At 41.7% G+C, this 24201-nt stretch overlaps 1 protein-coding gene across 4 annotated transcripts in view; it reads left to right on the top strand.

Moving 5' to 3' along the window:
* Positions 1-24201, top strand: part of mcu (mitochondrial calcium uniporter) — a 65159-nt gene that overhangs the window by 21774 nt on the left and 19184 nt on the right. For 2 of the 4 annotated variants that reach the window (XM_039784584.1, XM_039784586.1), the window contains exon 2: positions 13247-13357. In XM_039784584.1, the coding sequence (XP_039640518.1) occupies positions 13247-13357 (111 nt within the window). Of the gene's footprint in view, positions 1-13243; positions 13358-24201 lie in introns of all 4 variants that reach the window. The other 2 variants (XM_039784583.1, XM_039784585.1) reach the window with 1 other exon arrangement.

The following is a 24201-nucleotide window of genomic DNA, read 5'->3' as shown; positions in this document are numbered from 1 at the left end:
TCTCCGAACCCTGCGTTCAACTGACATGTTCATACCAACCAAAAAATGTTTTGAATGTCTACGGCAGTGGGAGTGTCAGAGTAAGAGTAGTCTGTTCCCTTCATGGCCTTATACAAACATATTATTATTATTATTATAATAATGGCTACTGTGTTTCCCAGATGCTGGTGGAGAAAAAGCAAAGCGGCTACTGCTGTAATTGAAAAAAGAGAAACAGGATGTCGTGGAGGATTGATGTTCACCCAAACTTCAATACGAAAACAAGTAATCAAAAGGAAAACCGATCGGTTGACGCCCTTAGTGATGCTTCACAATAAATGGCTTGCATTTGTTTTCTGATGGGAAAACTTTTGATGTGAATGAGCAACATAGTGTGCTCTGTTTGCATTAATGGTATCTACAGTAGCTCTTAAACAGGGCCATGCTATTGCAGGTCAGCACAGTTACTTTCAGAGATGTGCAGTGGAAATTATATACAAGCTCATCTCACCATTCCCACAGCTCAAGTGTGCTATAATGAGCCGGTTTAAGAAGGACATACTGTACTGTAGGTGAGAAGCCCTTCAGTCAAGTGGCGTGGGCGGCAGTGGTTGGTAATCCTGTGGCCCTCAACCCACAGAACCTGTTACATCTTTGAAATGTAAATGTGATTCTTAATCAGACATTCTAATAGCTGATTTAAAAAGGTTTAGGGCTGCAACTAACGATTAATTTTATTGTCGAATAATCAGTCGATTATTTTCTTGATCGATCGATTAGTTGTTGGGTCTATAAAATGTCAGTAAATGGTGAAAAATGTCGATAAGTGTTTTTTCAAAGCCCAAGATATTTTTTTTTATAAGATTTTTTAGTTTTTTTTTTCCCTTTAATTGACAGGGACAGTGAATAGACAGGAAAGGGGGGAGAGAGAGAGAGAGGGGATGACTTGCAGCAAAGGGCCGCAGGTTGGATTCGAACCCGGGCCGCTGCAAAGGACTCCTACACGGGGCGCACGCTCTTACTGGGTGAGCTAGAGGTCGCCCCAACTCAAAGATATTCTATAGCGAAGTAAGGAAACAAAACATATTTAAGATTTTTTTTATAATAAATGACCCAAACCGATTAATGGATTTATCAAAATAGTTGGTGATTAATTAAATAGCTGACAACTAATCGATTAAGCTAAGATTAATCTTTGCAGCTCTAAAAAGGTTACAACAACTGCAGTTAATACAGACAGAACCATCTGTTAAACACAGTATTTTAATTTTACTGGTTATGTGATTGCGTGATCTGTTGCTGTTGGGATAGATTCATACTACTGACTGCCTCCAATGCCTCTTACTGTACATGAAAACATGCTCTTCTGGGAAACTGCTAACCTTATCCTCAGCTCTACCAGAGACAAATGACAGGCCCATAAACATTTGATTGATGTAGTGGACTAGAGTTTCAGTACAGCCAGGCTCAACTTAAAGTCAGAGGTGACCTGCAGTATTGGGAAGCGAGTCTCTAGACTCTTTCATCAGGAGGCTGAAAAGGTTAGGGTTACTGGAGATTTGCTGATGGTTGTGTAAGTTAGACTTACTGTACCTGCAGTTAGACTTACTGTACCTGCAGAGACATAGTGTGCGGTTGCCCTTTGTGCTCATGCTGCATCTGACTCCTGTAAGCAAACTTCTTCCTATTGTGATACCCAAAATGTGTGAGCACGTGAAAAACCCTCATAGCCTTTTCTGCTGGCTGTGATGAATTAGGGCCACTTAGTTTGGGAACCCACCAATACTGAGTGTCAACCATATTTTATTTCATATATATACTACATTTGGCTGTTACTCGATTTTATACCTAATCGTGTAAACAATGAATGTTGGTATTGACTGAAGATTGAAAATGTGCCCTTTTCTGTTCCAATATTATTATTTAATGCATATATTCACACACACACACACACACACACACACACACACACACACACACACACACACACACACACACACACACACACACACACACGCACACAGATTTTTTTCATGCACAGTCCCTCCTCTCCTCTCTGATGCTCGCTCACTCCATCCCTCTCTGATGTGCCTGCACTTCCTCCTCCTCACGCCCACGCTTCTACTCTTTGTATAGCTGATCATCAGCTTTATCTCCACAGCTCGGTAGGACGTGTGAGTCTTTTGTGTGAGAGAAAGCAAACCGCACATTCCATACAACCTTTTTGGTGTCTTCTCTATCCGATTGTCTCTAACCTTGTCTCCGCAGTCTCTTTCTTAAGCTTTACATTAAAACTTTACTCTCGGCTTACTCTAAATCCTTTTTGTTCTTTCTTACTTATATATTCAGTTCATTCTTGTATACACAACCTTAAGCCCTCCCCTTAAATGCTAGATGAAACGGCAAAGTCTTTAGAAGTGTAATCAAGTCAGCAATGCTTGTTTTGACATTTTCAGGCCATTCCAGCTTTCCAACAATACTGGGAATGTTATGGTGTTGCTCTTTCGCCCATCTAAGCTTTGTTTGGATAACACCTAGGGCAATAAATCAGAAAAAAATATTTTAATGGTAGATGTAGGACTATTTTCTAGCATGTTTTAGCCTTTGTGCTGCCTGCACAGCCCTCCTATTCTGTAATTATGTCTCCCCCTGCTTTCCTTTCTAAGTCTGTTTCCCTCCTCTTGTAGTCCCCGAGACACCTGGGGATGAAGCTGCTTTGTTGCCGTATTCCATTATGAATGAAGGCAGTTTTCAGCCCGCCCATTCATCTTTGCTGCAGCAGGAGACTCTAAGCTGTCAACTTCACTCTCTGCACACCCCGCCTTCATGACCCTGTTTGCGTACATGTGTGTATCCCACATGAACAGTGAATAGATGGCAGAGGGGTAGTAGGTGGTTGTGTCACATTTCTCCGGTGATAAATGGTGAAGGCAGCCCTCTCCCTTTCTCTCTGGTTTATATTGGTTTGCAGGAACCCCGCAGAGTGGCGCCGGTAATTTCCTTGTCCAGCCTTGTAGCAAAGCTCACACAACCCACACACTTGTACATCAGAAAACATACACACAAATGTCAACACGTCCTTTAGAGGAGAGCCTGACTGTTAGGTCAAAGAGTCGGACTGTGTCTATGATGTGATTAGTTTGAGTCCATCACATCCCCTCGGCTTACATGGACAGGTTATTGCTATCTATCCTTGAGGTCTCGGGCACTATTATAACGATCTGAAACGCAAGTATCAAACGTGAAACGCAAGTAGCTTTGTGGGCGGATCTCGGGCGCTGTTGCTATTATACCGGCGGGATAAATGACTCTTGCGCCCGACGCAAATCTAAAATGGGTTGGTCTGAAGTAGCTAGGTGTGGTTTGGGCGTAACGTGCAATAAACCAATCAGAGCGTCATCTGACATTCCCTTTAAGAGCAGGCGCTTGTTCCATGGCGGATTGCTATTATGCGGGCGAGTTGCCTGGCGCCGCCAGCGGAGCTGCCGAGGATCGCGGCAAAGTAATAAATGCCCGTCTTGGCCGGGTGGCGATGTTGCTGCTCCTCTCGGGCGCATCTCCTCAAGTCTGGAGAGGATTGCTGCAGCCATGGACAGCGGCGGCGCCAGGGAGGGGCTATATATGGTGTGCTGTAGCTACCCCTAGGTTTGCCATAGCACCCCCTTATCACCCCAAGAAATTGCTGTGGTTGATTTATAAATAAATAAATCGTTAATGTGTAAATAGTATAATTTATATTTGAAAAATGAATAAATACATTAATAAAACAAACAGATTATTTTTAGGCTAAAAACAGGTGATCGTATTCGGCCAAAGGGTGCAGCACACATTGAACTTTTGACCTTACTTCCGCAGTAACGTATTCACAAAGAAGAAGAAGAGCTCAATATTTGGAGACGTTAGGATTAGAGAAGTGAGTCTAAGGCCAGCAATGGATAGTTTTTTACTCCCTAAACGTCAAGGTGTGGAGACTTTATCAAAACCTGTAAATGAGACTGAGAGATATGGTGAACTTGTCACCAACCGGGACGAAGAAAAGCAGCCGGAGGAAGGTAACCTGACCACGGCCGTGATTGCTGTTGAGGATGCTTAACGTCACCCTGCTGTACATGACATTAGACCAGGGGACCGCACAGCCAGGCCACAGTGGGTGAGTCAGCTGATAGGGGGTCCATGCAAGAACTTTACTCTTATTTCTGTCTCGTAGAAGAACATTACAGTGAACATGTGTTTTACAGAAATGGGAATAAATGGATCACCGAATCTAAAGTTATACAGCGCACTGGACATCGGTTTATTTTTAGCCCAGAAAACGTGTTCGCCCTGAGTGGCTTTTTTAGATATATTAAGTCACTAGAGATATGACTACAGTATTTTGACCATACATGCAAGTGTGAAAACTGTGTGAGGATACATGCGCGTGTGTTTTTATGTGTGTGCTTGGCTGTGTGTGGTGTATTTGGCCTGCTGCATTACTCTTCTGAGCCACTGTATGAGAGCTGTAGTAATGCTTGTTAGCTGGTATTTGAAATATGTTTGGTGGGCTAATTAGAGTTATATGGTGCTGTTGTATCGGCAACTTTAAATCAATCTCTCTCGTTCGCTCGTTTAGTAAACCGCGGCGGAGGTGGGTGGGCATCTGCGCGAGTGTGTGTTATGTTAGCCTATTTGTGTCAAGGGAAACTCAAAATTTCAGAGCACCCTCACTGAAACGTCCAGCAACCCCAAAGCAAAAGAACATCTCTGGCGCCGCCACTGGCCATGGAGCGTGGGCCTCCAAACGCACCACCTGCTCCTGTTGTGGCCCTTCCTCCATCCACCCGCTCCACCAGGAGCGCATCGCGCATTGCCACTCCCACATCCCACCGTAGTTCAACATCACGTCTCCTTAAGTCCTCTAATATTTCCTCATTTATGTCATCAACACATCCATGATTCATTGAAATGTTGTGTAAAACACAACAAGCCACAAAGAATGCTGCGACTTTTTGAGGATTGTACTGTGAATTGCCTCCTGATCTATCCAAACACCTTATAAGCGCATTTTCAGTAATATTTTTCCTTGTAATTATGTATGGTTTGCAAAAATGGGAACTGCATGCGTCCGTGTAGATGAGGGAAGCAAAGTGTATGCGCGTTGTGCACACGTTACATTATGGCCAAGCATGCGCCCCTAAAATAGCATCTGAATAACGCGCTACTGACTTTAGACTAGCGCCACTGACTTTAGACTAGGTTTTTCCTGGTCAGTGGCGGAATTGTTTTCTGAAACTGCAAAATAGCACCAGGGAATGTTTGCGCCGGAACACGCCTCCTCTTTTCGCTGAACTGCCCCCGGGAGCGCAAATACATTCCCTCTGCGTCTGTGGAAGGAAAAGTCCGCTGTGCGTCGGGTGCAAAATAGGAATCATACATGCGTCAGTGTACAAAGGCAATTGCGCTGAGTGCAAGATAGGGCCCCTCGTCTTATATGTCTGCCTATCACCAGGGACCATCCAGGGAAGCCCTGTAACTGGATCACTTCTCCTTAGCTAGAAAGACTTTCATTGGACAGCGGTCACCCAGCAGCCCCCCCACCCTTCTTCACCCTGTGTGTGCAGGCACTGGGTTACTGGGTGTGCTTAATGTGTTGTAAATTTCATTTTACCCTACTCTTCCCCTGTCCTATCTCACTCTCTTCATCTCTGCTCTCGGTGGCAAGTGATTGCCTGCAGCCTCCCCACTTTCTCCTTCTCTTACCCCTCCTCCCCCCTCCCCATCTCCCTGGGGCTGACTGCCTTTCTCCTACTAGTCAGGGAGATGCAGATAAGGGTGAATGAACAAGTGAGGAAGAAGAACTGAGAAAGAAAGATAAGGGAATGGGCAGAGATAGCCAGATCAGACCATGAATCGCTTAAATTGTACAATAAATGTTGGTCACTTTGGTGCGGAGTCATGGACAAATTGCAACTTTGCAGAGCCTGCTGACAACAACAGGACTTCAAAGACAAAGCATTAGGCATACAGAGACAACAGACTCTACATGTCATTCTCTCTATATACTCAACATGCAATATTAAATAGCTGTGCGCATTTGAACGAATATGAGGACAAAAGCATATGATATGGGTAGAAATGGCCGTCACGCATCTGTACCGGCTCTTTTCTCTATAGGATGCCTTCCATTTACCATCTGCTTAACTGGGAGCAAATAGCATTCCCATTCTTTTGTTCACAATTATCTCTCTGCAGCTTCCACACACACACACACACACACACACACACACACACACACACACACACACACACACACACACACACACACACACACACACACACACACACACACACACACACACACACACACACACACACACACACCATGTTTTGACACCTGCCTGACCCCTCAGTCATGTTATTGCTATAACTGAGAAGCTTGTTTAAACCCTGCAGAGGACCCGGTGTTAATTAATTCAGCTCAGTTTTTTGGCCTCTCCCCGTGTACAAGATAGCTTAAGTGTCAGCTGTTAGGTGTAAGGTGATGTAAATCGTGGTCAAGGCATTTTGTTTTAATAGAAAATTCTCCGTCTGGATTTACTGAACTATTATTGTGGCGTGTTGAATTCATTTAAGGTATTAGGCCGGTTACACACTGGATGCGTCGCGCGAGCGTGTCAGCTGCGTGGCGTGTCCGTGTTTTTATTTTGGCTCCCATGTTAACAGGTTAGAGCTTACACACTGCCTGTGTGACACGCACGTCTCCGGCGCGGCTCGATCCGCGCCGGAGACGCGTAGAACCAACGCCTATTTTTCAAGCGACACACAAGCGTGTTGGAAGCATTTCCAAGCAGAATAGAATAGGAAAAGATTTTTATATGTCATTTAGACACAAATACATATATAAATGTAATTAAAAAAAGTATATATATAATATTGCACCTGTCAATGCAGAACAAAATATTCTGTAGCCTATTTTGCCTACGTTGTCTTTGCTGTAATCAAATCAGTATATATTTATGTTTAACATGGTATTTAATTTTATCAATGGGAAACATACATATGTCCAGACAAGGCTAGCAGCAGCAGCACCGCATCAGACACGTTTCTGGTGTGTAAAGACATAGAAAAATCCACGCAGCTGACACGCAACAGAAACGCCACGCTCACGCAGGCAGTGTGTAACCGGCCTTAGTTTTAGACTTTTGTATCGTCTGGCCATTTGTAAAGTAGGTATCCGATGCTTGTGATTCCCCACTTCCTCCCCTCTCTTGTATATTTAGACTTGAGTTGGCTGGATCAGCGGAGTTGTGAATGGTATACAAGACATTATCAACTGTTTACATGCAGGGGAATTCTTTTCAAAATTGAAATTGTTCAGGCTAAACAGCTTTTAGACATTTTAGAAGACACACAGTCAACGGAGCGCACCCACAGCCCTATTCGACTGCACAATCTTCCACGGAGGCCCACTTTAATAGCATCTGACTGTGACGTTTGGGATTAATAATTAGCCAATCTGAGCTGTGAGATAGCTTACATCAGGAGACATCTGAGTCTTCTGGCTGCTTGCTGATGAGTGGTTTCCAGTATTTAAAGCTACTGGCGGGGTCACGTATGTTCAGGCATGGGGAATGTGCAGAGGTGACAAAATGCTGGAGTCTGGTCCTGGCTTGGAGCTCATGTAAACACTCCAGTATGTGTCGCTGCGGATCAGGTTGTCGCTCAGATGTTCAACACATCAGACTGACGACACTGAAGCATGACGGATAAAGAGTTGGCGTGATTGGAGTTACCTGAGAAGACTGCAGACCGTGCACCTAGAGTTTGGGTTTAACGTGTTTCTGATCGATAGAGATTTTGGTCCTCCGAGCAGCAGCAAGCTCATAACACACTGTGCCATAAGTCAATCAGTAAATCAATACGAAGCAGCCAGTGGTCACTTATTTTTGTCCTTGTGACAAAGAGTATGAAGCACGTTCTGGGTGTGTCACACGTGATGTGACTGATTTAAGTTATGCTATATAATCTAAAATCAAATAAAATGTTGTCTTGTCTCTGAAAACATGTGTTTTTTCTAGCAGTGTCTTCAACATGCTCTTCTCAACATTTTCCACTGTTGTGAAATACGATTCAGAATGTCCTCATGATAATAACAAAAGTTACACTTTTTTTGTATTCTATACTGTAGCACCTAGGCATTGTTGCAGAGTCAGGCTGTCAGTTTTACTTTAAAACCATAATTAGGAGTAGGTTTAAAAGTAAAACTGCAACAATGCCTCCTTTTTTGGAGTAACTCTACTTTTGTATGTTTTAAATATCAATGGATCTCCTGTTGTCATATCATCGTTACATTTATCAAAAGAATATGATTTTTTTTCAACAAATTCGTCCTTTTTGTAATTAAAAAGACAGAATTTCCCATTAAAAAATCTTCTGCATGTTTTAATCGAATAGCATTATACTGACCTATATTTCAAGACTTGTGTTACCTATCTCTTTTAAATTGCTAATCTGGTTCCCGGTCTGTGAATCTCTGATTATATATATATATATATATATATATATATATATATATATATATATATATATATATATATATATATATATATATATATATATATATATATATATATATTGAACCCTAGTGATTATCAGGGTCCTGACATGCAGGAACTACTCTTTGACCAGGCCTTTATCCTACACTCTGGCTTTGGAGTCTTCTTACCCTCCTTTTTCTCTGAAGTGTGTAGATGTGTTTACACTGATCCATGTGGACAAAACATAACTCTATACGCTGTAAAACACGATTCGATTTTGTATTTGAGAAACAATATAGTGCTAATTATTGTCACCAGTTTATTGCTTGCCACTTCTACGAGCTCTTTGGAATTACATATGTCTTACCTTAGGTAGCTGTGAATGCTTGAAAATGTACTTCTCGGCTGACTGAGTAACAGTATGGGATGTTTTCATTCTTGTTGCATTTGAGTTTCTGCTTTTCAAGCAGAAAATAAGTCTTCTCACCCGTTTGTTGATTATTGTGAGAAGAAAAGGTGTAGTCAGTAGGGATCTAACCAGCTGGTGCCTCTTGCATAAGGTATAAGAGAATAATATGCTGTGTCTCGAGTGTGTATACGTTCTGTATGATTCTACCCGAGTGTTGTGGTTGGTATCTAGAGAGAGCAGCTGTTGTCCTCTGTGGCAATCTAATCAACAGAAATAGACAGGGCCTCAGCTCCTGTGCAAAGAGGTCACTGCAACTTCTTTCAGAAAAAAATAGGCTGGAGCATATGGTAGTATATTTTTTAGAAGAAAAGTTTGTCACATTTTAAATGACATTAATACCTGTGGGAATTAATAATTTGCTTGGAGATCTCATTATTTGGGTTAAAAGTACCATTAGCCCTAATTATTCTCAAAAAAGATCTGGAACTTATTACTGAATTCTATTTGAATAATAATTACCATGTAATATAGCATGTAATTCTGCACCAAAACAAGATCAGATTTAGTACATACAGTATTAGTAGATATCAGTGTTGTACACCTTATTGTAAAACCTGTAGTGTTTTATGAACGGGTGCTTATTGAGCCATGCAGCCATATTATTTTATAACTGTATTGACGCAGCTTGAATTCACTGCCAGTATGAAAATTAGTCTGTTTGGTTGCTTGGCAGAGACCTAGAATCAGTAAATAATCCCACATCAACTATCGACAAATGCTGTTCCTCCTCCACAGTAACAGACCGGAGGAGACTCTCTTGGCAGTTCATGGACACTTTTTTATAGTTGCTGGAACCTTGAATACAAGGCCCCTCCTATGAGTTGGTGCTATATGCCTGACTTGGCATAGATAAGGAAGAGCCAATAATCCTGCTGCAACATTCTATCTTAGTACTAAGGTCCATTGCCTTAATTTTGAGGACGCTTTGTTTGAAAGCTCCAGTTTGTGTTGAAAAGTCCATGTCAGACACAATAATGAACAATGGAGAGTGTGTTTCATTAACATTAACATTAGAGAATGAATTCTGGGGCACCCGGATAGCTCAGCTGGTAGGGTGGGCGCCCATGTGTAGAGGTTTGCTCCTCGACGCAGCAGGCCCTTGTTCAGCTCCGACCTGCGGCCCCCGAACTGCGGCCCTTTGCTGCATGTCATTCCCCCCTCTCTCGCCCCTTCCATATCTTCAGCTGTCCTGTCAAAATAAAGGTCTGGAGGTGCCCAAAAAAATTATCTTAAAAAGAAAAGAAAAGAATGAATACTGCTTGTTTGCAGAGCTGGAGGGAAAAAAATGTCTTCACTGCTGGTTATCATAGCACCTCTCCAGGGTAGCTAATGTTTGAGCTTGACTGGTCCTGAGCCCTGCATGCTGAGAAGTAAATTCCCACTTTATTCTTCTATGGAAAAAATAATCAGAGAGTAGCTACAGACCTTATTTACCAATGTGTTTCCTGTGTAAAGATATATTCATAACTGTTACCACTGGCAAAAACTCAAACGGGCATAATACAAGCTCTGTCCTTTCTCGTCAAATGTAATTTACCAAGGCTGAAAGTTGTTAAAAGAAAGGTAATTGCGTGTGTAATAACATGTAGAGAGAGAGAGAAGGTATTAACTTGAGCCGACATCCATTCGTAGATTGGAGCTCTGATAGCGGAAAGGACACACAGCACAGATGTGTCATTAGACAATTAACTGCTACACCAAGGCTACTCGTGCCAGCCTTCTTATTATAGGCTGTTACAGTAATTGCTATTGATTAATGAATGTAAAGCTTACATTTACTGGCAGCATGATGGCTTAGTGGTTAGCTCTGCAGGTCACAGCTGGAATCCACCTGCTATATGGGTCCTGTCCATGTTGATGTTCTCCCAATGTCTATGTGTGGGTTTCCTACTACAGTCAATGCAGGTTTGTTGACTCTTGTAGTTGTGAATATATGTCAATGTGAGTGTTGTGGGTTAAGTGTTAGTCCTGCGGCAGACCAGCGACCTGTTCTGGTGCACATAGCCTCTTTGGCCAATGCATGCTGGGATAGGCTTCAGCCTCCTGTAGCCCTAAACAGGAGACACAGTCTAGAGAATGGACTGATGGAACTATAGCTTGTGTTTAAAGTGCTCATATTATGCTCATGTTCAGGTTCATGATTGTATTTAGAAGTTATATCAGAATAGGTTTACATGGTTTAATTTTCAGAACACACCATATTTTTGTTGTACTGCACATTGCTGCAGCTCCTCTTTTCACCCTGTGTGTTGAGCTCTCTGTTTTAGCTACAGAGTAAGTTTATTTAATTAGGACAATGCACATTAATCAACATTTCTGTAAATGCGCCAGTGTTAGCCAGTAGGCTAATTTTCAATTGTAGTCCTAGTATGCATGTCTTTATGGTGAGGCATCTCACTTCTGTACCATCTTTGTTGGGAGTCGCACATGCTTAGTACCTAGGTAAGGACTACTAGCCAGTCAGAAGCAGAGTATGAGGGCGTGCCACGCTAGCAGCGAGCATTATAACGTGTGTTACAAAGTGACGCATGTTTGTCACGGAAGTAAAGGCTGGACTACAATAGAGCTGTTTGGAGCAGTTTGTGTTTTCTGTTGGAGAAAGTCCCTTTGGGGTGGACTTTGGGCTTTTTTACTTTGTAAACCTGTTACATGCACAACAAGATCTATAACACAATAAAGGTAAGGGAAAAAGCCAAAAAGCATAATATGAGCACTTTAAAAACTGGTCGTCAACAGGCAACCAGCGGAGACTACAGGAAGTCACTGCAACCCCCATTAAACAACATATAACATGTCTGTTAGTTAGCTTTAGAGTAGGCACATTTTGTTGCCTTTGCACAGAGCTTGGAAAGAGCCTTCCTCGCTATACATTTTTTTTACATTTTGGATTGCTTGGATTGCCGTCCTGTTTACACAATATGCAGGTTTTCAAAAACAACAACAAATTAACATCAATTATGTATGCAATTTTAGCTCCAACATGGCCAGAAAAACTAAGTGGTAAAAAGCAGTCGTTGAAAAAACAAGAAAAGATAACTTTTAATTTGTTAGCATTTTTGATGCAGGTGAGAAGAAAATCAATGTTTGCATGTTTATAGTTTGCGCCTGCTGTGTAATTCCACACATTTTCAAACTCAGTTTAGATGGTCCTATTCGAGATCTGAGTAAATCAGGTCCTAACTGTTTCATTTTTGACAACGTTACCTCTTAAATGTACTGGTGATGGTGGCTGGTTTTGAAAATGTAATCACGTCTGACCTCTCTGGTTGTTATTGCTTAATGTAGAAACACGGACAGCAGGTGTGTGAAGTGTTTAAGTACTGAACGGCTTGTGTTGTAAACCCCGCCCCCCCCTCCAGAAGCTAATATGAGCGGCTTATGGAGTGCACTAGTTGTTCACTGTGCGCAGTCAAGATGCTCTCAGTGTTTATAATGGACATGTATCCCACTTTGTCTCCATCTTATCTGTCCTCAGTGCTGGGAGGCAGGGAACATCTGAGTGCATACACTTACTTGAAGGTGAAAGTATTTTAGTCATTCCAGTCTACTGTGACCCTCTGTCATACATACACACACACACACACACACACACACACACACACACACACACACACACACACACACACACACACACACACACACACACATTTATAGCTGGGATTGCAATACCGTGAAACCGTGATATTTTTGCTGAAGGTTATCATACCGTCAGAATCTCAAACCGGCCCATGCCTCACACACACACACACACACACACACTCACTCTCTCTCTCTCTCTCTCTCTCTCTACCGAAACATCATCTCAAATGCTCACATCCAGAAACATCAAAGCAACCATATTTTGTGCTTTTCCTGTAGTATGATAACCGTCAGCCTGTAAGCAACCCAATTGTTAGAAAGTGACTGCTAATCCTGGTTTAGGTCTGGAGCTGTCTGATTGACAGAGCAGCAACAGAGGCTGCTTCCTCCAGCGCACACCGCAAGTTTCACATGATAGCTCGGCCGTCTTGCACCACACGGTGTGTTTGAATTGCAGCAAAAAGGAATTTGCCCTGGCCTGTGATGGGAATAGAAAATAAAACTACCACTTTCACGCCTCATTATTTTAAGCCTCTTTTTAGCTCATTGTATCGTACTGTAGTTCCTGATGGTGGCTGTTGTGAAAATAGCATGAGGTTTGCTATTTTTCATTCGTATTGTGATTATCCCAAACACTTTGTTTGCACTCTGCGCTAAAGATGATGCTCCTCAACTTGTTATTTTTTCTCTCTTTCTTCAGCAGGAGGTACTGTGTGCTCCTTTCACCCGTCAGACTGTCAGGAGAGCACATGGCCTATGTTCTGCAGCCCACTCCACACTCTTCACCCAGCCTCCCACTGCCCTGTCTCCACAGGTTAGTGTGTCTGCATGCATGTATTAAAAAAGGAATTGGAACAAATCCATATTCATTAGAGCTAGTTGTGTGAATGTGTATGGCTCCCTGATGTGGACAACACTTCAATCCAGAGCTCATATTGACAGCAGCTAGCATCAGCACCGTCAGCACTATCTGACGCCTTCATCAGATCTTAAAGTCATTTAGAAAAGGGCAGTCAGAATATCGTTGTCATTATATCTGAGGCCAAGATCTCCGATTGACCAACTGGAAATTGGCAGTTAGTGTAACCTGCGTCATTTTGCCCACTAAGAATTTCAGTAGCAATGGATAGTTTTATTCCCTTGTGACCTTTTTAGATGCTGAAAGAATGAAACTCAGTACTAAACATTCAGCACAAAATATTTTCTGTTGGCAGCCTCAGTCTAGATGCATTTTTGGATTGATATCAACTACTAAAAACACCTGTCATCAAAATCCCAATAATCCTTCGCCACTTGTCCCTGTTTTGACAAGAGTTATCTGTTGTGTATATATTATTGTCAGTTTACCGGTGATTAGCATGCAAGGCCTATTTAGGGGAGAATCCTTTTGAAGGTAGGTGAGGTTGCTGGACAGCAGCCTTTTGATAAAGCCATTAATGGAAGATATTTATTCAAATGTATTTTAAATCCCACTATTCAAAGCAGCCTCTCAACCGGGGGGGTCGGTACTTTGATTCAGTATTGACATGAAGCAGCATGTGCTGCCATATGAAGCCAGCTTCCCATCAAACCTTAATATGGCCTGAAAATCAACACTTTGGCAAGTATGTATTTGGATAAACACCAGCAAGTTTAGCAAATGCAATGTGCCATGTAACAGTGGAGAACAAGCTGTTTCAGTGACATATGGCTGTGATATGAAAGCAAACTTGTCAAAAGTGTTCCACCAGGTCAAGTTTATTGTATTGTTATTTTTTAAATCAGTACAGTCGAGTCAGATAAATTATAATGAAATACTAAGCTGACATGCAGATGTTTATTACACCTGCCACTGTCTAGTGCTTATGGGGCTTTCTGACAAAATAATGGATGAGTCTGGGTTTTTTCGTGCATGTCTCTTTCAGGGCCCAGTAGCGTGACATCAATGCCAAATTAATTTCTTCCTCAGTTATACATTTGATTGACTATTGCCATCTGTTTTTGAATCACATGGTGGTGTAATCCAGCAAGCGTTTGATTTGTCTTATTGTCTTTTTTTCTGCAGTGTTGTGTTGCAACAAATTGTTGAAAGTACTGTCCTTTCCACATTGCTTGTGTCAGTGTAGTTTGAAGGTGTGTGCAGTACACAACGGATGAAAAAGAACACTAATATTGACAAATCATACATTTCATATATCTCACCTGGAATCCACAGTACTTAAATACTTTTACTTAAATACTTAAGTAAAAGTGACATTCTTAGCCTAAACAATACAGTAGATTTTTTCTTAATAACTAATTTAGAATTGTATGCTTAATTCAATTGTAATTGAGTGTCCTATAGTTCATGTCTGACCTTGGAAACAGCAGCTGACAAGGTCCATTTAGTAGCCTCTCCTGGGGCTCCTGGGGCTCCTCATCATCTTCATCAGCAGATGAGCAAATTTCTTTTGAGGATTCAAAGACTAACTTGTCACATACTCATATTTCCACTACATGCAGTTAAATCCAGGTGTGGCGTACTCTAGAGCATGTGTTAATGGGCAACAATCAATTAGAATAATAGTAAAAAATAAGGATTAGAAAAAAGATAATGAATGAAAGTTATAAATATATGTAATGTATGTATTCAATTTGTTAAAGTTCACATTTTCAGTATAAGAAAAATGTACGTATGTCACATTTGTCGGCAGCTTATATATATATTCTTATTTGTAGAAACTGTCCTCTTTTTCTGAGCACTTAAAGGAGCTGTCCCCCATGTTGCCTTAAAAGTTTAGTTTTAAGGATTATTTTATCGGCGTCAGATTTATTTATTCTTTTACTACTTTTTCATGGTTAAGAATGATCATTGAAATTTGAGTTTTAAGCCAAAGTGAACATGAAGTCCTTGAAGTGCTCTGAAAAAAAAAAGGATATTTGAACATTCTATGACAACTGTGACAACTCTCACCTGCTAAAGATAATGATGTATTATGACCCACTGACTGAACCTCAGGTTGAGATTGTTTTATCAGCTATTATTAGGGGTATACTTAAAGTGAGTGTGCACATGCAGGGTCTGCATGTATTTATGTGTACTTGTGAATTTACTTGGTTCCTACATGATATCACTTGAGGATTAGTACAACACCCTGTGTTCTCAGCACAGGGTGTCCTATAAGTGACCTTCCAATAGAACATGATGACCAGTCACAAGATCTGGCAGAAGGACGTCTCGGCGCTGCCACTTTGTCCTTTGCCTCTTCTCCAACTTGGCTTGGTCAGACTATTACTCTTTGTACTTGGTATTCCTGTGAGTAAGGTCCAGCTAGAATCCAATAAAGCAGACGCATTATGTTAAAAAGATCAGCTCAAGGTTAAGTGTGTATATTTTTCAGCAGGAAATGCGCTCGGCCCACCAACAAGCTTGCACGGGATGAAAATTTTATGATGAGAACAGGATATTTGTTCCTTGAGTGCTTGTAATCCTTCAGCTGTGGATAGCAGTGCATTAGCTCATCTCCTTTTCTTTATGTCTCTCTCTCTCTCTCTCTCTCTCTCGCTCTCGCTCTCGCTCTCGCTCTCGCTCTCGCTCTCGCTCTCGCTCTCGCTCTCTCTCTCTCTCTCTCTCTCTGTGTGTGTGTGTTCAGTGTGCTTTGTGTTGGTGAAGTGTGTCATTTCGGCTACATGTAATGGAGAAGGCAGGCATGGGTTTGCACAGAGTGGGGGGTGGTTGTACAAAGAAAAATCAGCAACGGGTTCCCTCGGACCGTGTTTACATTTTACTGCAGCAGGCCGCTCAGCATTGGGAGGGGGGAGGAGAGGTTAGTGAATGAGAACAGAGGAAATGAATACGGTACGTACGCTGCTGGTAAGTCAAAACATCAGCCGTGGGTTATCCAAGCAAGGCCTTGTTCACAACGGGGTGAAACAACCGAGCCAAGTGGGAGCTAGTGGATAGTCCCGAGTGTCCCTCTCCCTGCCACATAGCCTCCAGAGGGAGAGCTGTTTGTTCAGAGGGCACGAATAGAGGAGACACGGGAGTCTCAGCAGGGAGTGTTTGCCTTGCCAGGGCTTGTTGTCTCTGCTAGGTAGGGCTGAGGATGATATTGTCATTACTGCAGTAGAAGGAGGGTACATCAGCAAAACCGTGACACTGTGCAGAATCTCTAGCAGAATGAAAATCACGTTGCATAAACTCGTTAGCCTTGCAAACATCGTCTCTAACCGTGCCTGCTGCGGCGTCTGCCATTTGTGTCCTGCATTGTTTGACACTTTTTTCATTTTTTTTTTTCATTGACATCCCTCTGCCTTGCTCCTGCATTGCTGCAGTACAGGCGCTTGTCTTGGCTAAGCCAGTGCTCCCTCCCTCCCTTCCCTCCTCCCTCTATTGCTCCTATTGCATCAATCAGTTTAGCTGCAGCTTCCCATGAGGCATGATGGGTCACGGCTACAGACACACAGACACACAGACACACAGACACACAGACACACACACACACACACACACACACACACACACACACACACACACACACACACACAGAGCCATTCTCAGCAGCACTATTCATGCATGGACCTCTCGACCCATCTGCGACTCAGCCCCTGCAGATGGAGACGAGGCAATTTGGAGAAGTTGTCAAATGTCACACTGACACAAGAAAGGAGAAATCTGAAATGAGGAGGAAACAAGTTGTTGGTTCCTCATTGGAAACCAGCCAGTCCATGTTACCCAATGTGTAATAGTACGCAAGAATATTTTACAGGGCACATTGGTGGATGGATTTAAGATAAGATAGACAGAGAACATGAGTAGTGTAAGAGTAGGGCAGGGCAGGTGGTGTCCCATTTGACAGGCACTTTAACCTGTTCCCTGACTCATGTCTTCACCAAGCTATGTCAAAAGGATCTCTCCTCCTGAGGAAGAATCGGCTTCGTCTTTTAATGTTCCTCCTGAAGGCAGAGAAGACATTGATCAGTGAAACAAAAAAAAACATTGTTCAGTCATCTGAAAAGTAAATTGCTCTTTTCTCTCTCTTTGTAGGGTGATTTTGTCATTAATCTACACTGATTTGGGCATTCACACATTTTCCATTTATGGCAGGTGGGTGTAGTTTAATAGCAGAATGACCTGTGTTACGCAGAGAGCTCAATGTGCAGACTTGCATCTGTGTGTGGGGAGAAGTTGGGAAATGACCAATTACTAAAAAAAACAATGGCTGCTGTTTTCTCCAGGAGGCAGGTGTGTTATGAAGAGAGCTTTGTGGCTCTATTTAAATGATACATTGAACTGTCTGAGCACAAGTAGCTCTGCTAACTCGCTTTTCTGTTGACCTTAAAGTTCCCTTTAACTGTTTTTAAAGGGCATTTGTGTGTGTGTGTGTGTGTGTGTGTGTGTGTGTGTGTGTGTGTGTGTGTGTGTGTGTGTGTGTGTGTGTGTGTGTGTGTGTGTGTGTGTGTGTGTGTGTGTGTGTGTGTGTGTGTGTGTGTGTCGCTTCCTCTCCTTTTTATGGCATCAAGTCAGCAAGAGTTTGTGCCATACCGTCCATTTACTCTGATTGACTATAAACTGTGTGGAGTTGCTAGTCCAAACTTGTAGCTCATCACCTAGCCAGTCGGGGTTAGAAAGCGATTTTGTTTGAATGTTGTCACAATGTATTTGCGGTCAACGCTCATTTTAAGTCACCAAGGTGATTTGGAGGAAAAAACGTGTAAAAAAAAAAAAAAGTAATAAAGGCTTTGTTGAAGTTGTCCATGCTCTCAGTGGTTTACATAGCCACTCTAAACAATCATTTTTCTTTCATAGGATCATATAACGCCATGCCTTTTCCCAGTTTTTATTCATTTAGACTAAATGAACCAAAGGTTTTATTTCACCTGTGAGTGGAAGCGCAGGAGTAGAGTGAGAAATGTGAGTGAGAGATAGGGCTGGGCAATATATCGATATTATATCGATATCGATATATGAGGCTAGATATCGTCTTAAATTTTGGATATCGTAATATCCTGAATATATGACACAAGTGTTGTCTTTTCCTGGTTTTAAAGGCTGCATTACAGTAGAGTAATGTCATTTTCTGAACACACCAGACTGTTCTAGCTGTTCCATTATTTGCCTTTACCCACATAGTTATTATATCAACATAACTGATGATTATTTATCAAAAATCTCATTGTGTGCATATTTTGTGAACGCACCAATTGTCAACCCTACAATATCGCCACAATATCGATATCGAGGTATTTGGTCAAAAATATCGGAAATATTTGATTTTCTCCATATCGCCCAGCTCTAGTGAGAGATACTCTGTGTGCAATTTGAGTCAAAAACATACGTCTTCCCTGAGTCAATTTCTTAACACACAGACACGATGCACATCTTTTAAGATTCTGTGTGACTTGCACTTCCCGAGGTTATCATTATTTCCATCCATTGCGAATAAATTTGCATAAATCTGCTTAGAAATGGTAGGAGAAAAAAACTCCTTATAATGCCAGAACTTGCCTGAGAATCATCACGTTTTTATGTTTCCTTTTACAAAGTAGTATCAAAGCAATCCAGTGATAGCTGTCTGTATATCCATAGGTAGATTGCAAAGAGGAACTGCTAATAGCTAATTCTTATATTCCTGCAATACTTAACACTCCTCTTTCCATTCAAACAGGGCGCGGTTGTCTTGTTTTTGAACGAACAGTCGCGGCCATCAAACACACCTAAACCACGCCTGTAGCTGCCAGTAGCTCCTCACCAGTCTATAATCACTTTGGTTAGCTGGTAGTTCAGACATTTTGATTTTAATTATGTACTGTAATGTATAAATGTTGTGTATCCATCCATTTGTTGTGAAGCACTTTGTGATTTTTATCTGTGAAATGTGCTATACAAATAAATTTTACTTACTTACTTACTTACTGTCCAAGGTAACTTTCTCTGGGCTTAGCTGCACCTTTTGAAGGAGACTGTCAACCTAAATTATTATTACTGTGCCCTATCACACACAAACACACCTTCACCTTACAACACACCCTAAATCACTTTCTCTGAGTTGCAAAACACTTTCTTTCCCTTCCCTAATCCCAGAAATGTTTTAATCAGAATCCTAGTCTAAACCCTCTTTGACATGGTTTACAATTAAAAGTGACAGTATAGTAACGTGCCAATCCGTCTAAAAGATTTACCTACAGCCCTCTATGTCTGCTCGCCCTCTCTATCTACTCCTCACTGGCAGTGTTGTATCCAATAAATATACAGTAGAGAGCCCATATGTAAAGGGGTGTACAGCTTATCTCAAAGGCTCAAGCTGGGGCAAATAATCAAAGGCCTCCCTGATTGTTCTATACAGTCCTGACTCTCTCTTTATCTTTCATGGTTGGATTATTTGCATCTCTCTCTGTCTCTGTCTCTGTCTCTCTCTGTCTCTGTCTCTCTCTCTCTCTCTCTCTCTCTCTCTCTCTCTCTCTCTCTCTCTCTCTCTCTCTCTCTCTCTCTCTCTCTCTCTCTTCCCCCCCCAACCGGTCGAGGCAGATGGCCCCCTATCTAGAGCCAGGTTCTGTTCAAGGTTTCTCCCTGCTCGCCACTGTCGCACCACATGCATGCTATTGAGGGAATTGTTGGGCCCCTGTTCATTATAGAGTGTGGTCTAGACCTACTCTGTCTGTACAGTGTTCTGAGATAACTTCTGCTATATGTTTGGCACTATAAGTAAAATTGAATGAATTAAATCTCTTGGTTTACAAAGTGCACCACTGCTGTTAACAGATGGATTTTCCAAAGTCCACCCACTACAAACGCGTTCAATCCTCCGTTCAACCTGAACATCTAGAAAGCACTGGAGGACTTGTTTAGCTTCAATTAACTCCGCAGTTAAATACGAGACTGCTAAGTCCAATATGATATAATGATCTGTTTTGAGTGGTAATACAAAGTGAGACGAGTCATTGCAGCTGTTAACAGATTTCAAGTGTCAGTTCAGTTGTCGGCTGATATGAACATACAAAACAAAGCCTAAATATTTGCAAACTACTCGTAGTCTGTGGGGTGATGCTGTGTGAAAGAAGTGCAATGAGAAATGCTTGTGTCGTTTAGTTTGTTGCCTTCAAATGAAATTGATTATTCCATCATGATGGCCAGATACAGGCCGGCTTAGTGAAGCTTAAAACTACCTTTAAGGATGAGATACCATCACTGTGTCTTATTACATTATTGATCTATTTGTGTGTGTCTGTGTGTTAGTGCCTTTCACAGATATTGCACAAATAAAATTTCAGCAAAAGGAGATCTATTGAGATTCTTATTTCTGTTTACATTGACAGACAGGGTCTGCAGGGTGAAGGTTGCAGTTCAAGACCATCTCTGCTAAAACTTTGTTTTCTGAACACTACAGTTTTTTTTTTTTAATGCTTGTTGGTGCGTCAATATGTAAGACCTAGCTTGGGGGGGTGGGTGTTATGGGAATGGTATGGGCTTGGAAAAACAAATCTTTTATGTTGTATAACTATTGTACAATGTTTGAATCTATTGTCCTGACTTCATATATATATATATATATATATATATATATATATATATATATATATATATATATATATATATATATATATATATATATAAATATATAAATATATAAATAAAAGAAAATAAAAAAAGTCTTTTTTAAAGGCTTTTCTATAACTAATGTCTTAACTGAACTTCTCAGTGAATCTCTGTGATTCAAAATCAATACGAAGAATTTCAAGAAGAATGCAGGTGTCTTTTCGGGACATTAACAGACATTTGCCTCTGTTTATCTGTTAGAACAAACCCATTAAACCCTAAAGTTTCATTGATTGTAACCTGCCATCGACTCAGTGCGTCATCATTACTGTGTAAAAGTTTATGTTTGTCTTAAAAGAACATGCAGGAATTCATGAAAAACTGCTACCTTGCGGATTGACTTTGTCTTCCCTCGGGTACTCTTACTCGTACTGAATGGATTACCCCTCATTCAATATTACAGTGTAATCAGAATTCTGATTCTGATTACACTGTAATATCGTCAATCTGCAGTGTTCAGTAGGAATGCGGGGTAATCCATTCAGTTAAGCACCTAATTAATCACCAAGTTGTATCCATGACACTTTATAATAAAATGGAAAATGATCTCAACAAATTCTAGTGTTATGAGATGTTTATTTGCAACCTAACTTTATTTAATTTATAGAATGTTTAGTTTTTCATTTTATTTTACTTTACCAAGTCCCTTGTTTTTCTGTCTACTTATATCGTAATAAACAGCATACTACACACACAGCTGATTTATTGATAATCTTTTTCAATTGCCCACATTCTCTTGGATTAAAGGCTTTCTTATATTGTCAAAGGACAAGCCCACAAGAGGTCTGAACTGGAAGCAGGTAATTCCTGTAATGTAAATGTGCCACCCAGCCATGTAGCAGAAATCTGAATATACATAAAACTTTGCTATCTTTTGACGTAAATTGAAAATTGTCTCATTAGCATAAACAAATATCAGAATATTATATTTTTTAGGGGGGCTCCAGTTTACCCACATTACTGCCTTAAAAGCGCTATGACTAGATTATCTATGTGTGTGTAAATCGAGACGCTGCTTGAATGTCTGCAAAATGATTAGTCTTCAGAAAACCCTTGGCCTTTTGAATTTGAATTCGAGAAGCTGACGAGACAAGATGACATCTACAGCTGAGCTGATTTTAGAAAGCAAAAAATATTGGCTGTATTATACTCTGAATGTATAGTGAGACATCATATCATCTGCGGTTGAAGATACAAAATACAACAAACAAACAAAAAATGAAATCCATATCATCAAATGGTTGTGTTATTGTGGTGACATCAAAGGACTTTCTTCTTTCCAGTTCACACTAGTGATCCTGCCGTGGGCATGCTGGGTCTAGTAGTTGCCAGTAAGGCAGTGATCACACTGAAGCTGTTAAACCTCTAAATTGTGGTAATAGTAGCCCCTGGAGGGTAACCTAACATACATAATATTAATATTTGTTACAGAAAAGGAAGATGTTTTGCTTCATGGTACCTACATTTCTTAAATTATCTTGGAACCATCCGTGGGAAGCTTGTTAGTCCTCAGTGGGAGGCATAGTGATGGGGTGCCCATTCACCAGTATTCAAGCTAGACTGACTCCTGCAGTGACGGGGAGAGGGAAATGGGCAGGAACAATAGCAGTTGGGGGTCGAGCGATGGAGGAGGCCCTTGAGAAAGATGGATTATTAAATCACATAAAAAATAGAAAGAATAGAGGAGGAAAGGCAGCAAAATGAGCAGCATTCTGATGATGAGGATTAAGATATTGTGAATGGGAGCACGAGGACAGAGAGATATGGTGAAATCGTTTTTGTCAGAGCATTAGGGAGGCTGACTAGCTCACTTTAATTTTAGGTCATGATGTCACTTAGGGGAGATGAAAGGGCAGAGATTAGAGGAAGAGCTAGAGGCGAGATGAAAGAGGAGGGGGACGATCTTTAACAAAGTCGTCGTCGTCAGCCATGCAGTCTGATCTGGAATTAATATCAGCTGACTTGATTAGACATTGCTCGGTTTTTCAGTCCTTTCTCCTGCCCCTTGTGTGGTCCGTGAGTCAGCTCCCAGAGCTCGTGGAGGAAGAGACCATCACATCACACGCAGGCAGGAGGATATGAGGTGCCGACCCAGGACCCTTTAAGATCTGAAAGCTGGGCGGGCTGCTTATTTGACTGCTGTGACTTCCATTCCCCCAGCCCTCCAGGTGGGCAGAATGATACATGGTTCACAGACGCTAGCCCACTTTCTGCAAACAGTCCAAAGTCTGTGTGAGAGAGCGGGCCGCTCCACACACGGCCCCTCGGCACAGGACCTGTGAATATTTGATGCTTGTTGTGAGAATGGCCTGGAGTGAAGCTTTCGTTTCTTTGCTTTTCACTGAGATGAACTTTGCTGTGCCACTTTCTGGTGTAAAGCTTTAATCCTCAGTGAGCAGAAAGTTCAACTGTCTCGACCACAGCCCTACTTAATATTGAATCACGTCAGCGTTGGAATGACTGTAAATAATGCTGACTATTAAGTGGCAGCGAAATATGTAGTGCTAGAAGCCATGGTGATGTAGAGATGGCTCGCTAGGCTAGTTTGTGAACCCCTATAGCTGGTGAGTTAACCGCTAACAGGCTAGCCTAGAACATTGGTTCCCAAACTGGGGTACGTTTACTCCCAGGGGTTCGCAAAGTGATTTAGGGGGTACGCGGGGGAAAAAAAACGTAGGAGTGCCGGTTGTGGGGGGTACGTAGCTGGATGTTGAAAGTCTGAAGGGGTATGGCACTGTAAAAGGTTTGGGAAACACTTGCCTAGAACATGTATATGCTAGTCAGTCACAATAGCTCTCTGAGCTAGCTTGGTCGCTAAGGGGGACTAAAAATGGGGGTTGTTTGGTTCGATGGCCCCTCAGTCCCATGTCGAAGTGTCCTTGGGCAAGACACTGAACCCCGAATTGCTCCTGAAGCTGCGCCATCAGTGTGCGAATGTGTGTGAATGTTAATCTGATGAGCAGGTGGCACCTTGTACGTACGGTGTATGTAATGGTGAATGGTTCCTGTACTCTGTAAAAGCGCTTGGAGTAGTCGTTAAGACTAGCGCTATATAAATACAATCCGTTTACATTTACATTTAATTTGTCAGTATTTGGAGTTTT

The sequence above is a fragment of the Perca fluviatilis genome, chromosome 19 (genome assembly GCF_010015445.1).
Source record: "Perca fluviatilis chromosome 19, GENO_Pfluv_1.0, whole genome shotgun sequence".
NCBI classification, from domain to species: domain Eukaryota; kingdom Metazoa; phylum Chordata; class Actinopteri; order Perciformes; family Percidae; genus Perca; species Perca fluviatilis.
This window is presented reverse-complemented; position numbering and strand designations above follow the sequence as displayed.